Raw genomic sequence first — 16601 nt, 5'->3', positions numbered from 1 at the left:
AAGAGTACAGGCGAGTACAAGTCTACTGTGCACAATTACTATGCCGAAAGTTTCACTGAAAAAGAAGATTAATTAAAGAAACTTGTGGAACTATACGGAAGTAAGTACTTTTGTACAGATAATATTAATATGAAATGTAATGTGTGCCACACTGTAATAAGGAGCGAGAGTCCCAAATACATAGAACAGCATATCAAAACTCAGAGACATGAAGCTCAATTACAATTAGTCATACGTAACGAGAAGGAAGCAAGCGCGACTTGTTTCAAGTTCTGATAGACACAATGATTTTTCCGGGATTTATGTGAAATGATGGTGAGCGCCAACATTTCTTTTAACAAGTTGGAAAACCCACACTTCAAGAATTTTATAGAGAAGTATACGGGTAGAATTGCCCTATCTAAAACAACTCTACGTAAAGGATATTTAATGTCATGGTACGAAAATGTTCTGAATAGCATTCGAGAAGAAATATCTGATAACATTTGGGTTTCTGTAGATGAAACCAGTAACAGCAAATGTTGTTGTTGGCATACTTAATCCGCATAACCTGGGGAAAAGGTTTTTATTAACTTCAGAGTTACTCGAAAGAGCAAACCACAAAACCATTTCAAGTTTATTTGAAAAATCAATGTGTCTTCTATGACCTGACTGCATCAAACGTGGAAATGTTCTCCTCGTTATATGATAAAAGCAGCTAAGGAAATTAAACAGCTGTATCCTAAACTGACCCATGTGACTTGTTTGGCTAATTGCTTGCATAGATTTGCAGAAAAAAAATCGATACTGTTCCAGTCATGTGGATCGTTTTATTTCTTATATGAAGAAAATATTTTCAAATGCACCCTCTAGAACAAGAATCTTTGAAGAAATGGCGCCAGAAATTCCTTTAGCGCCCAAGCCCACTGTAACTAGATGGGGAACGTGGTTGTACGCTGCCATTTACTATGGGAAATACTGCAATTGCATAGTTGAAATATTAAATGTACTCGATGACAAAAACAGAGCTGCAATCGAAGAAGCCAAATGCCTCGTCTCGAACCAGCTATTAATAGATTTGAAGTTAATTGCAAATAAATTTCAAGACCTTTCCAAAACCATTACCCTGCTACAGTCAAGAAATAGGAACATGATTGAGGCCATAAGACTCGTTGAGGGATTAGGCCTATCTACTACAAACAATCAAAGTGAAAAACAAAAAATTGTGTCGTTGCAACAAAAGTTTAAAAATATGCTCAAGAAAAACACTGGATTTTCAAAACTTTGTGAAATTCGAAATAAAATAAATCCAATAGACAAAGCTTGACAGTGATTGTGATAGTGTTGCATGGTTTAAGTTTGATTCCATCTCATCCTGTGTGTGACGTTGAAAGAAGCTTTTCTCAGTTAAAAAATTGTTTGTCAGAAAATAGAAGCTTTTCATTTGATAATTTAAGAATGTATATTGTGGTTCATTGCAACAAATCATATGATTCGTTTTTGTAAACACTTAGGAATAACTAATTCCTAACATATGAATGTGTAAGATTTGTTTTTGCAATTAATGTTATATTCCTGTACTATTTCGCAGTTCACTTTGTCAAACGTAACGTAATCCTTTTGTTTTACGCTGAAGTTTGGGCGAGGAGTTATTTTTGTCGTAGTCTGTACTAAAACACCCGTGTACGTATCGAATCCTCACTGTGTGTAACGAGCGTCAGGGTTCAGTAAACCTCCTTTCATACTTAACCTGTAAGCATTGTTTACCTGCTGAAGTCCCGGGCTTTGATTATTATATATCACTGCCACCACGAGTATACCCTATTGAAGAGTGTGATCACAAAACGCGTTAAGTCCATTTTTATGAAAGGACTGGGCTAGCTTTTTATATGCATGTATGGATGCATACATACATACATACACACATGTACATACATATATACACACATGTACATACATACATACATACATACATACATACATACACACATGTACATACAATACATACATACATACACACATGTACATACAATACATACATACATACATACATACATACATACATACATACATACATACATACACGATACAAAATTTTAGATAGTTTGTGCAAAAATTATGTGAGAAATTTAATACCATATTTAGTGAAATTGATGCAGAAAATGTAGACAGCGAGCTAATAAATAGACGAAAGAAGAGACAGATATTGAAGGAACAGTATTCATTAAGAAACCATTCCAAGTATGCAAGACAGCGAATATACAACCTGTCCCTGGTGGACAGACGAAATCAAAATTATGAGGAAAAAAGTGAATGCCCTGAGGAATCTAAATCTAACGAGGAACTAAGAGAACATCGCAGAAGTCAGTATTTGGAAGGAAAGAGAGGAAATAACTTAGTGGAAACAATACTGCACCGTAACTTCATCAATCAATCCTTGGAACAAAGTTTACAGAAAGAATAGAAATAGCTTATTAGTGACCATAGTGCAGAAATCCGATGGTTCATTAACCGCAAATCTAAAAGAAACAATTAATTGCATGTTAGACTATCTAATACCGGCTGACGATGAGACAAACAATGCTCATTATCACAGGTGTATTAGAAAAATAATTCGTGAACCCATAGGAACAGACGATAACTTGGAGTTCACTCAGAGGAGTATTGGAGTGCTCCAATCACAACAAAGCCCCAGGAGCAGACGGAATGACTCTGTGCTCTCAGTACCTTTCCAGGCTTCATGACAGAAATGTACAACGGTTGCTTGAGGCAAGGATGCTTCCCAAGGTGCTCGATGCTGTAGTAAAGGCAGGAAAGGAAAACAGCTTACAGGCCTCCAAGAAGCGTACTAAATGTAGGAGGGAAAACGGTGGAGAAATTGCTCATGAACAGAATTATGCATCGCGTGTACAATGGTGATCTAATGAATAAAAATCAATATGGATTTACTTGACAGAAGAGCCCGGTAGATGCGGCCATGTCAATCAAATATTTAATGAAACAGGAAGCACTGGCAAGTCTAGATAGTCGGTCTGGGTAGCGTAGTTGGTATAGCGCTGGCCTTCTGTGCTCGAGGTTGTGGGTTCGATCCCGGTCTATGACATTTAAGTGTGCTCAAATGTGACAGGCTCACGTCAGTAGATTTACTGGCATGTAAAAGAACTCCTGCGGGACAATATTCCGGCACACCGGCGACACTGATATAACCTCGGCAATTGCGAGCGTCATTAAATAAAACATAATTTTTTTAAGTCTAAAGACGAGATAGTGGGAGAGATTAAAATCAGACCTAGCATCTCATGTTGCGAACACTCTCTTAGGTTAGCTGTAGCTTAAGAATCGAATTTACGTCATATCTCAAGCCGTTGTACGGACTGAGCCACTAAGAATGGCATATTGCCGTAAACGTTGCGACTGACAGTTTGTTAATACAGTAGAACTTTTATTTAACATAGGCCCAAGTACAGTATATTATCCCTCACCTAAAAAAATACGTTGTGAATGCTAAGGAAAAAAGTTTGTTTCGTTGCACGTCTCTTGCAGGCTTTTGACAGACGAAATTACAAAATAGCATTTTAAAGTTTATTTATAGAAGTAATTTCGTGTGTATATTTAATGTTATTTCCAACTTTGCGGACTATGTTACGCAGAATATTCAAAACTTAAACCATTAAGACTTCCCCCGGATAAACATACAGTAGGTACGATATATAAAAGACATAGCCATCACAAAAACAAATTTGAAAGTTCGGCATACGAGATGAGACGATTGAGATTTCAAGCTCAAAAGATTATGAATTTATTGAGTGTGTTGCTTTTCAGTAGAAGGTCATTTAGTGAGTTCCATTTCCAAATTTTTTCAAGAGGGGGCGAACTGAAGTCCTTTCGTACTATCAATTCAAGATACATATTTTGTGCTTGCAGAACTTCTTTATGAGAGAGGGCCGAGATGGTTGGATTTGCAATTCGGAAGACACAAATGAGAAAGGCCAGGGATTTTCCTAGCAATCACTAGATAAGAAGACTAGTCTAATATCACCCTAAACCATGGGTGCCCAAACGCCTATAGAACCAGGAGATATTGCACGTCAAGCATGCTCTGCTAAGGCCAATAACTTTCCATATAAAATAGGAAAAACGACCTTAAAGAATATGCGCTGCGGGTTGCTTACGCCAGGGGTTACCTCGTACGAGTTACAATTGGAAATCTGTGCTCTAAACGTTTTCTACATTGTTCGCCGAGCGTCACAGAGATACATTTGAAAATGAAAACATGTTGCGAATTGTAACGATTATAAATAAGATCCTCAAAGTCCACGCCCCGATATGTTGTGAGAATAGTCCATTCAGAAAGTAATTATTTTCAAATCACCTTTGTGAAATTCAAATGTTTACATGTAGGAAGTTTACCTATGTAGTTGCTTCTTTTAGGCAAGTATTATTAACTTTCCCAACACCAGCTTTCCTTACGTTTGCAACTGATTCGATATTCAAACACTAGATATCGAATGCACATATTAACAGTGACGGTTGAACAGTTACGCTGTTGCTCGTCTTCATCATGATTACATTTACACAGACAAAAATCAGTGTTGGTAACGCCGTTCGGTTATGAAATTTGATTAAGATACGTAATTTGGTGGAATATTTATTCATGGAACTGAATGGGTAGAGCCTATATTAAATGAAGCTTGCACTCGCAAGTGGACAAGATTGGAGAAGTGTTTTTCAAGGAACTCTCCACTTCCCATTCCAAGTTTTCATACCATACGATGTCATGTCTCCAGAAGCTACAATTGCAGTGAAGTACGAGTTTCGGTGATGCCGGATCGGGGTGGCCGGCCGACTACTTCCCTCTGTTAATTACGACGGTAAACGGTGTATGCGTATACGGAGCAGCGCTTAGGATGTGCAAGACAGTGGTACAACTATAATCAAAGTCGAAAGTAATGTTAATGGTTCCTCATCCTCTATGTGCGAAATATTGACAACGGCAAGAGTGGAAACATCGAAGTAATATTCCGTATTTGAGGAAAGTCAAATCACTCTTACAAATCACGATTACGAATGTGCTCTTTTAACGGTGATCCTATGCCATGCTGTTTACATAATCAGTGGCATACTCGTGTAGCAAATCCCGCGACTCCCCGATGGGACGAGATGTCCAACCCCTGAAGAATTTATCTCAATATTGCTTTATTGTTTTGTATTGACGATTTGAGCGTTTTGTCCTTTGCGGCCTAACGCGGATATGCCCTAATATTAGGAATTGAAAATAAAGGTGATTTCTTTGCTACACGGTTAGAATGACAAGCGAATATGCTTTTAAGAAAGTGACTCCAATGAGCAGGCGGAATACACAAAATGCGGTCTACACCTTGAACCTAATTTGTGTCTGGCCGCTGCACCGTTGCGTTGCAACGCGTTGCTGTAAAAGGCAACGTGAAGCACACGGCCTTAAATGTTTCTCCATTTTTCCACTGAGAACTTAAACAAAACAAGGTTTTTGTTATAAAAACAGAAATTGATAAACCTCTGGAAAAAGAAAACACGTAAGTTGTGATAGTGATTGTAAAGTTAATACTCCTTGTGAGACTTTTCAGGTTAATCTGCCCAGCTATTGGAGAGAACTGGCAGAGGAGCTCTACTACCATGACGCGATGGATGGGGTGGCTGAGTATATCAGCGGATTAGGCCTATTGGGTGGGGTGGGTGAATGGATGAATGGCAGTGGCGGCTCCTGCATATTTCTTAAGAGGAGGAAAGAAGTTAACAGCACGAAATGACACCTTCTTGAATGAAACATGCTACAAATTAGCCTACATGCATACATGTAAGACCAGGTAGTGTTGAGGTTGGCCTTCCCTTCTGTATAGCAATAATCTGTTCTTGTAAACTGAGTTTCCTAAATTGCCCAAAATATATTATGTTTTCACTTCCATTCATTGTTGAATAATTGCGCAAATTAACAATTACAAGGAAATTCACAACTTCATAGCATTTTTCGAGCACACTACAGCATCACACGTGTTGGAAGAGACTAGCTACTAACTCGTAACCGGAACCGTTTTATGGAAATGGAAATGGGAATGGGAAATAATCTGAGGAAAGCGAGAACACTGCACTGACCCACGTGGTCTGTGTTGCCACATGTACATTTTACAACTTCAGCGTCACATCCTTTTGAAGAATGTCAGTTCCTGTAAAGTCATATTATCATTATTGTTCAAAGTTGCCGGTGGCCGATTAACGTTTTATGTTAAAATAATGTAGTTTGGAGTCCCTACTTTCTGTTTCAAATATATTTGTACAAAACTGACAACTTGGCTGTTGCCCTGTCTAGTAAACAATGAATAGAAGTGAATTTAAGGAGCCAACTACGTAGAACTACTTCCTCTTTGTTTTACATAAACCCGACTTTAACTTTCAAATATCCACGAAAGTTTCGAACCATGAATAGTAGCCTATATAAAGTGCAATGAATAATATTTTTGATTTATAATTTTAAAAAAGTTTACATGGTGTCTTTCATAGCGTTGTTGAATGCAGCATCGTTAGGTGGCAGCGGTAGCGAGCTTGCTGCACCAGTCGGTTTCTATTTCCCGCCCATGCGCTGATTCAGAGGAGGATCTCCTCCCTCTCCGTTCATTTACTTGCTTTAAAACTCTGCTTCTTTTTCTGGCCGCTAGTGCGCTGTTGTCTATGTGTGTTAACTGCAGTAGAGGAGGAATGGAGTGCCTTTCCTCCACACAGACAATCTCGCATCTTTCTCACAGTTTTCTACAGCACATGAGCGCGCGTCGTTTAAAACTCGATCAACCGAGTTTTTCTTATAGCTGTGAACTTAAATATTATCGAATCTTCCTCGAATTTCAAGGCACATATTTTATTTGGTATTTACTTTCAAAAGAAGCAAATGTGAGGAGGACGTTCCTCCCTTCCCTCCCCCGAGGAACCGCCACTGATGAATGGACTATTGCGGAATGGGTGGGTGCATAGGTCTATATGAATAGATTATTGGATGGCGTGAGTGGACATGACTGGACTGTCGGTTTCGGTAATGGATGTATGAATGAATTATCGGTTGGGGTGTATGAATACATGACTGCGTTATCAAACTGGGTGGACGAGTGGATGTATGGATTGATGTATTGTTGGTTGAGTAGAGTAAATGGGTGAGAGAATTAGGATAGGGTGAATATTATGAGTGAATGCCCGAATAGATAGATGGATCAATTATTGTTGGATGAGTTGGATGAATAAATGTATTAATGAATGGAGATGCAGGTGGGTTTATTTATTTATTTATTTATTTATTTATTTATGTTTGTTTGAATCCTTTACTTATTTATTCATTCGTACTTTTATTTATTTATTTATTTATCCCTCGATTGATTGATTGATTGATTGATTGATTGATTGATTGATTGATTGATTGATTGATTGATTGATTGATTGATTGATTGATTGATTGATTGATTATCAGTGAATAGATGTGTCGATACATGGATTGTCACATAGGTTGAGTGGATTGATATGGTGTATGTATGAATATGTGGACGAAGGAAATAGTAATTAGTTGGACTGTTTGGTGGATGGATGGATGGATGGATGGATGGATGAACTACGCTAATATACTGCTTAAGGTTTGTTCTGCCGCTTTTGTCTTCTTCACTAACGATTAGAAAGTTGTTGTATTAATATGTTACAGTAAATGCCAAACTAAACATTTTGTGAAAATCTGAATCGGATTCAAATATTTACGTTCACCAAACGTGCAAGCCTGTGTACATGAAGTGGCGTCGCTCTTTCAAGGATTATGACTCAAGAGCCCAAGGGTAGTAATTGTGTGGAAACATAGACCTACTTCACGTACAAATGAGGGTCACTTCCACAAAATTCAGTTCCTGTAACAGTGATAGGCCTATGTAGCGAATGATAGTGCAGTACTACTCGTATTTACAGATAACATTCATGTAATATCGTTTAAAATTCACAGTGAATTTAATTATTACTACACACCGAAACATCTGCGGTGGCTGAGTGGTCAAACCTCCGGCCTGTCAAGCAGGCGGCCCGTGTTCGAATCTCGGTTAGGTCTGGAATTTTTCATTGAAAAATCCAAAGTGACGCTTGTGACGGACAAACTCGCAGTTGGGGTTTTTCAAAATATTAGGCATCTACATCATTTCTCCAGTTCAGCATTATTCCATAGCATTCCCCGATCGCCACTTGACGCAAGGAGGGGGCTGGCTAGGACGAGGGGGGTTGCCTAGGTACGCAGCGAACTTCGCTGCAGGCAGCCGGTGATAGTTTGGGAATGCGCTTAGCTGGAGGGTTAGCGCAATAGATCGCAACAGGTCGCAGTGTTGGGCCATAGTGTCTTATCCCGTACATTTCATTCAATTTCATGCACCGAAGGAAAAGTAAATATAAAGTTTCAGTTTATGGATTGTATATAAAAGACATAACTTATAATAAACATATTTAGATATTTGATTTGACTTTTTTGCGATGAAGTTGACACATGATTTCTCACGTACTCGTACTCTTAGTACATCACGTTGCTAATAGTAGTTCTGTTTAAAGTATCAGCTAAAAGACATAGGCCTACTCTATGTCTACCTGAACTCATTTATCTACTTACTTACAAATGGCTTTTAAGAAACCCGGATGTTCATTGCCGCCCTCACATAAGCCCGCTATCGGTCCCTATCCTGAGCAAGATTAATCCAGTCTCTACTATCTACTATACTCTAACCACGACGTAAATACCAGATCACTTAATTGTGGCACGCTAAATATACCTCTTCATAGAACTTTTGTTATTCATCATTTTTACAGTATCCTCCTCGCGTCAATGGAATTCCTTGTCACAAAGTATTAGGGACTGCAAGACAATAAACACCTTTAAAAACAGCTTAAAAGATAACCTTATTAGCATTTCACTCCAATCATACCGATTTAAACTATCACTGACTACATTGTTACTTCTTTCTTTAGAAATCATCCTGATAGTGCTGTATTTTCAAAATAGTCTCATTATAATCTCTTTCTATTATCTAATATTATTTGAAATACATTAACATTATATGTATTTTAGCTTAATTCTGCTACACACTTTATTTCAGTGTTTAATTAATAGTTCATAGTATTTTGTTGTTTAATTCGTAAATAACTCTTGTATACATGTAACTCTCATCTAAATCAAATTGTTGATTTCTTTGTAAGTTCATGCATATGTATATATATTTTTTGCTGGTTGAGTGGAAGAGAAGGCCTTACGGCCTTAACTCTGCCAGCTAAAATAAATCATTATTATTATTATTATTATTATTATTATTATTATTATTATTATTATTATTATTATCATCATCATATTCCACCTCCCTCAATTCCATTTTAATATTATCTTCCCATCTACGCCTTGGCATCCCCAAAGGTCTTTTTCCCTCATATCTTCCAACTAACACTCTGTATGCATTTCTATATTCACCCATACGTGCTATGTGGCCTGTCCATCTCAAACGTCTGGACTTAATGTTCCTAGTTACGTTAGGCGAAGAATGAAATGCGTGCAGTTCTGTGTTGTGTAACTTTCTCCATTCTGCTGTAACTTCATTCCTCTTAGCCCCAAATATTTTCCTAAGCACCTTATTCTCGAACACCCTTAACTTCTGTTCCTCTCTCAAGTTTCACAGAACATAACAGCCGGTGATATAATTTTTTTACAAATTCTAACTTTGCTTTTAATTTCCTCTCGAGTGTCATTTATATTTGTTACTGTTGCTCCAATGTAGTTGAATTTTTGCCACCTTTCCAAAGGAGAAATATGCAATTTTTATATTTCCATTTCGTACTATCTTCTGGTCACGAGAGACAATCGTGTACTTTGTTTTTTCGGGGTTTACTTCCAAACCTATGTCCTTACTTTCTTCAAGTAAAATTCTCGTTTTTGTCCTAATTGTTTGCGGATTTTCTCCTAACATATTCACGTCATTCTCATAAACAAGCAGCTGATGTAAGCGGTTCAATTCCAAACATACTCTGTTTCCCTGGACTTTCCTAATTTAATACGCACCGAAATTAGAGGATGAAACTTCGTGTCCTGGATTGTACACAATAGGCCTACACATTCGTTGCGGTGACAAAAACGGACATACACTCCCGGTCAAAAGTTTTCGATCAGCTATGAAAACAACTATAGATATACATTATTTCAATGTACAAACACATCGGAAAAACTAAATAGACCAACAAAATAAATATTTTTTTCTTTCTAGCATTATGATATAATATAATATTCAAAACGAAATCTCTGTTTGAACCACAAATCCATAGTTGTGGTAGGTTATCGAAAACTTTTCACCGGTAGTATATTTCATTTCAATCATAAGCTACATACTCGTGATGTAATGCTTTCTGCATCGTTTAGGCATGCACCTAAATTTGCTTTCCTTCCTACAGATTTGATTGCAGTGTGAAGAACGCGGCGCTTACGGGTTAATTACTGGGCGAATAATGATTCATTGATGAATTCTCCCACAGATAACAAGTGACGCCAAGTCTCCTTCGACAGACTTCGGTAGATTCCGGAAGAACTTGGGTTTACAAGTGAACGAATTTCTTATGCACGACTTCGCTCTGTTTTCACTTTGTTACTTTTGTCCCTTGGTTTTGTGTTCGTTTCTAGATCAAGTGTTTTAACTAATATATAACAAAGATGTATTCAAGAAATAAACATTCTCTCCCTAGTCGTGTGAAGCAGGTGCTGCCCGAAGTGGACTTTAAACATTCACGTTACAGGAGATCGGAGATTTTTTGTGTGTAAGGCTGTACATAAGAGAGTAACAGACTTGCATTAAATATTTTTCTTTGGCGCGCCTTGGTTAACCTCGACGGTTATGGTTATGCGAATTCACAAAATAGATGCTATTTTTGTTCTGAAAAGATCTAAGAACATTCTTGAAGTGCCCCTCCACGATGAGAAAATGGGTATAATTATAGCGTGCTGTGAGCGGCGAAAAATTCACACGTCTAATTTCTGAGGAGGCCACAGTAGGTGCTGACACATACGGGCGAGTCCATGTGAAATCGGACGGAATATTAGGCAAATGTAGCTAACAATTTTCAATTTTCATTATATTTTTAAACAAATAGACTAGAGAGAGAGATGGATGTTTTTGCGAAATATGACTTCCCTGGGCTTAATAGTTTTCTTTAAAAAAAATTCGCCAAATTTACAATATATGAACAAAATTACGTTCTTTATGCAGCCATAGCTGCCAAACTCTTTAAATTTTAAATATTAGCATTACCTCGTTTTAAAGTCTTATCTTCCCGAATATACTTATTTGTAGAACATATTCATCGTTGTATAAGATTAGGCCGCACTCTGTTTAATTCGTATTTGAATTATTTTCCCTCAAATAAAATTAAAACTAGTAATATGGAAATTTTGCAAACTTTCAGGGCTAATTATAGCAGCTTTCAGATACTTTATTCAAGGCATATAAACATAGAAATGAAATACTTCATACACGAAAGTTAAGTTCCTTATATGTCTCTTGCACAAGTCAGGATTATGCAGGCCGGCATAACTTGCAGCTCAAGCCTGGGCGTGTTGGTGGTCCGTGGAATTTGTAACTCTACTCAAGTGTTCGTGCTTGTCTTATTTCATAGGCCTACTACATGCGTTTGATTGAGTCTTGACTCTCAACTCGCCGTAACTCGGAAGCCAGTAAGAATTTTGAGCAGCGATAACTTTTAAAAGTAATATTCATTCATTCTCAACTTTTCTCTCGCTTCAAAAACAAAAAAAAATCCTTGTACCATCTTTTGAAGGTGCACATGTCTTCTTTGAACTGATCATTTCGCAATTAGTACTTTTTTCTACATAAAAAAAAGATTTTGATTTCCATTTTTCTTTTTCGTTTACCTTAAACATTGACATATCAATCAAAATAATTGCAGCGCGATTCATTGGCTATCATAGGAGCTATGACATGTTCTTACTAGAGATGAACAAAACTAACTGCCGCTCTCGCTCTCTGTGTTCGTTGCATTTGTCTTTCGAGTCTCGGCTCGTCATTCTCGTGCGCTTCGAGTCTCGCTTGTCATTCTCGAAATTGCATTTGGTCGGCGTGGAAAGATTTCGTAACTTTGAATAATATACATCATTGAAATAAATAACACAACTTCTTAAATGAGACAAAAAGACAAAACAGAACAGTATTTTAGTTATCAAAATGTTCTGGTTCTTTTATATGATATTACCTATGGTTATATAAACAGAAAAAAAAAAAAACAATTCTCAAATAAATTTCCATTTCTAAGAAACATAAAACATGACATTAATATCTTGTTACTTGAGATTGCACACTTGATCTTAAACATATGAAAAGAAAATTCCTAGCCTTTTAATAAGGGCCTAGTAATTAAATAAAGAGTGAGGAACGGATTATTATACACTGAAAGGTAGAGACGTTTCAAATGGGCTACTTGATTGTTTATACATATATAACAGTTGCCAAAGTAGATAAAAGTTCAGTCAGGTATAAACAACTGTGGCGATTGAAGGCCGCTAGACTTCGGGACTTCGGGAGATGATCAATATCGAGTCTGGGAAAACTCGAAAGTCTTTACGTCAAGGACGCGACGTATTACAACATTGTCGTGCGGGTTTTCGGCTTTGCGGGCGCTGTTAGTCTCGCTTTCTCGATCGTTGTTCATCTCTAGTTCGTACCCTCTAATCTATCTTTCTTCTAGCAGGACAGGAAAGTCCTTGCTTAAGTCACGCGTGTAGAAGCGAAGCGTGCGCACACTATCACCCGATTTGGGACATGGGCGTATCGAGTAATATAATTTAACATTATTTTTACAGGGGGACTCCTTTATGAATAGCGGAAAATATAAGTGATACAATTTTTCCAAAGACAGGAATTAGTTAATATTTTTATTTTTACTTGTTTTCTGTGGGGAAGTCTATCAAGTATCAACATATCTACTTACGACTGTTAAAAATTAATGTAAAATATGGTGGATGCATAGTTATGAAAATCGTATTCTCACCTATGATATGAACTTTTGTTGGAATGTCTATCATAAGTTGTTTCAAGTTTGTCCTTTGAAACTGGAGATTTTTACGGAAATACGTTAAATTTAACGCAATAAGACAAGAAAATGAAGGGATTTAAACGAGAACAGACTTCACACAGTAGGCCTATATATTTATTTTATTTTATTGGGTTATTTTACGACGCTGTATCAACATCTAGTTTATTTAGCGTCTGAATGAGATGAAGGTGATAATGCCGGTGAAATGAGTCCGGGGTCCAGCACCGAAAGTTACCCAGCATTTGCTCGTATTGGGTTGAGGGAAAACCGGAAAAAACCTCAACCAGGTAACTTGCCCCTACCGGGAGGGCCTATATATCTTCTATCCCATGCACATAATTGTTTTCGAGGAATTACACATTTGTAAAGTTTTCTCATATCCGATTTCACAGGGAATGCACCATAGGCCTACTTGAATTTGATTTCACCTCGTTTTAGAAGATTAACCCTCAGGGAGCGAGATTTGCTTCTTTTTCAAGAACAGAACTCTGTCACAGCTCATACAGCCAACGTTTCCATTACAGAAATTAAAAGCGTTCAATCAGAACAGTTGATAGTAAGCATTTGTGGCCCCTCGTTCCCTCGACCTAACCCATTACGACTTTTATATCTGAGGTAAAGTAAAGGATGTAGTATACAAGACAAACCAACACACCCTGGAAAAATTGAAACAATTTCCGTTAACGAGAATTAAAGCGAGTGATGGCAAGTTTTTTAAAGAGGTGGCAAAAATGTGTGGACTACGAAGACTACCAGCTTCAACACCTCCTTTTCACAAAATTATTAAGGAAACTGTAGCTATACGAATGGTGGTACCATCGCGTCGCCGCTTTACGATACCCGCCAACGGCAACGAGTAATGTCATACATGCCGCTCTTCAGTGGTTCTGTCTTTATTTCGTGTATTGGGAAAGTAAGACAGAAACGAAAGAAAAGCAATATTGACACAGCGAATAAAACAAATCTGGAACTGCGATACTTGGGACAATCAGAGTTGTGCATACGGGTACATGTGAGTAGCTTAATATCAAATGCGGACATCTGACCTTCAGATGAAGTTTTGATAATGTGGATTCTTATACATTTTTTCATGATTTTTTTTCAGTTATAATGAAACTATATAAAAACTCTAACACTACATTTATAAAAATAAATTGTTTTAAAATACTACAAAGAACGCTTTGAAACAAAAAAGTGCCTCTAGATCAAAACTATGGAGGCGACAGATGTCCGTCTTTGATATTAAACTACTCATGTAACATTGGATAAATTACACAGGATATCTCCAAATTTTAGGGTCAAAATTATGACTCTAAACTGAGCATTTTGGCATCAGGAAACAGTGGTCGGAAATGAATATTGCGGACCCCACGAGATCTTGAAAGTGAAGGACGTTTCTGCAAGCTGCTTTAATTGTCATAACAAACAACTGTCTGGCGCTTCCATGTTGATATTTGTTATTTGTTACTGCTTACAAAATTTCATGCGTCATTGTAATGCATGCATTGAGACAGGTGGTCGCCACTTTTAACAATTGCACTGAGCTCTAAGTTGTTGCTGTGAGGTGAATGTTGTTTTGAAAATAAAACATTAAAGACATTGCAAGAGAACGGTTTGTAACACTGCCCACTTCATATCCATGATCGCCTGGGCAACATATTATTACCTGCCTGCCTCATTGTACAACAGACTCCAGGGAAAGTGGCTTGCAAAAATGTGCTTCAAACTTATTACCCATCTTGAAAACACTTTCGAATTGTGTCTATAGGACTTCGATTCAAAGAGATGAGCTGTCTTCTTATTGACAAGATAAATGTTAACTAATCGATTATTTGTGATGATGATGAGTTCTTCTGTGATGTGTTTACAGGAAAACCGAGAACAAGCAAGACGAGTGTCTGGTAGCGCAGGAGAAGCTGCATCCGGTGTGTGCTCAGCGAGTGGAAGGCTCTGCGATGCCCACCTGCCACTCCCTTGCCGAGTTCTGTCGCGAGGAGCTGAGTTGCAGGCAAGTCCTAGACAGTTGATGGGATTTCTCTGATTCATTGCTGTATAAGCAATTATTAGTGAACTTCTTGAGACAATTTCGATCTCTGACACACGATCGAATTCAACTCAGTTCTTTATACGAATTATATTATAGGCCTATCAATAGTCGTATAAATTTGTAAAAACTTAGTAATTGTGTTGGAGCTGTTTTCTCATTCTCCTGAAGTCCTTTGTCCTCATTTGAGAAAAGTATTCAAGGAAGCGCTTTTCCCGTGTTATATTTTGGATACAGACATCTAGTTTTGACAAAATAATTTCTAGACATTCCTATTCCTCTATCAACGGTTTTCTGTCTATTTTATTTTATTACATTACCACAGGACCGTTCTAATACAGTATCGTCCTTATTTCTTGTGTATACGTTTACCTTTGTTTTTTTATTACCTACTTAATGAAAATTCGCTTAGAAAATTGCTAATAAAAGTCTGGGACACTGAAGTGGTCTAGGGGTAACGTGTTGAACTCTTGCTTCAGTGCTACACTCGGTCGTTGCTTCAAATTTGGTTTAGCATATTATTGAAAACTTTTCACAGAAGTTAGATGTACAGGTATTCAATTCCTTGAAATTTATGTCAGGAGTTTGTTGATTTATTGCTATTGATTTATTTATTTTATTGCTAGTAAGTTCCAAATGAATAGAAGTTAATACGATATAATATAAACTAACCCACTCCTGAATGAGTAAGACTCTATATGTGGATATGTATCGGCTGTAATTTATTTAGAATCTAATAATTTTATGTATTTCGAACATTCTGGTTTTAGAGATAAATTTAATACCAAAGATGCAGTTGGTAAGCCTTGTAAAGCGTGTATTGGAGGCTTTTTTTTAATAATTACTATTTTTATGCAATCTTTTGTAACCTAAGCAAGGCGTTTGATTATGTTGATCATATTCTGTTAACTAAAATAAGTTATTTACGTATCATAGACAAGCAATTAATGATTTTTGCGTCCTATTTATCAAATCGCAAAGCAAAGTGTTCCGTTCAACGGTAACAAATCTGTTGTGATAAACAGACCTCGGATTTTGGGTCCCGATACTGAACTCATTGCGTAAGCCAAGGAACGTGACTTCTTGTCGCTGTCTCGTTCTAATGATTACAATGGAGTTCCTCAGGTCGCTGTATTGGATCCTATTTTGTTCTTGTTACCTACCTTAAAATGTGAAGGCGAATACAGTATCGTAGTGCTATCGGCAGACGATAATAAATTTTTCAATTAACCACTGTGATATTAATTCTTGTTTAACATTTTGTTCAACAAGATTTAAGATGCTAAAATTTGGTTCAGTGCTTATGATTTTTGACGAACTCAGGTGAAACTGAACGTGTGCTTTTTACTTTGAAGAACAGTAATCATGAACTTAATTATTTGAATATTTTAGGTAGACTATTATTGTTGACTCTTAAGTTGACAATTATGTTTCTAGCAAACTCCCGAGAACCTTGTTTCTC

The 16601-nt window shown here is 37.2% G+C and overlaps 1 protein-coding gene across 2 annotated transcripts in view; it reads left to right on the top strand.

Moving 5' to 3' along the window:
* Gfrl (Glial cell line-derived neurotrophic family receptor-like) overlaps positions 1-16601 on the top strand; it is a 1341875-nt gene that overhangs the window by 1235854 nt on the left and 89420 nt on the right. For both annotated transcript variants that reach the window (XM_069836786.1, XM_069836785.1), the window contains one exon: positions 14966-15103. In XM_069836786.1, coding sequence (XP_069692887.1) covers positions 14966-15103 — 138 coding nt within the window. The remainder of the gene's footprint in view (positions 1-14965; positions 15104-16601) is intronic.

The sequence above is a fragment of the Periplaneta americana genome, chromosome 10 (genome assembly GCF_040183065.1).
Source record: "Periplaneta americana isolate PAMFEO1 chromosome 10, P.americana_PAMFEO1_priV1, whole genome shotgun sequence".
Classification (NCBI taxonomy): Eukaryota; Metazoa; Arthropoda; class Insecta; order Blattodea; family Blattidae; genus Periplaneta; species Periplaneta americana.
The sequence above is the reverse complement of the archived record's forward strand: the minus strand, read 5'-3'. Positions and strand labels throughout refer to the sequence as shown.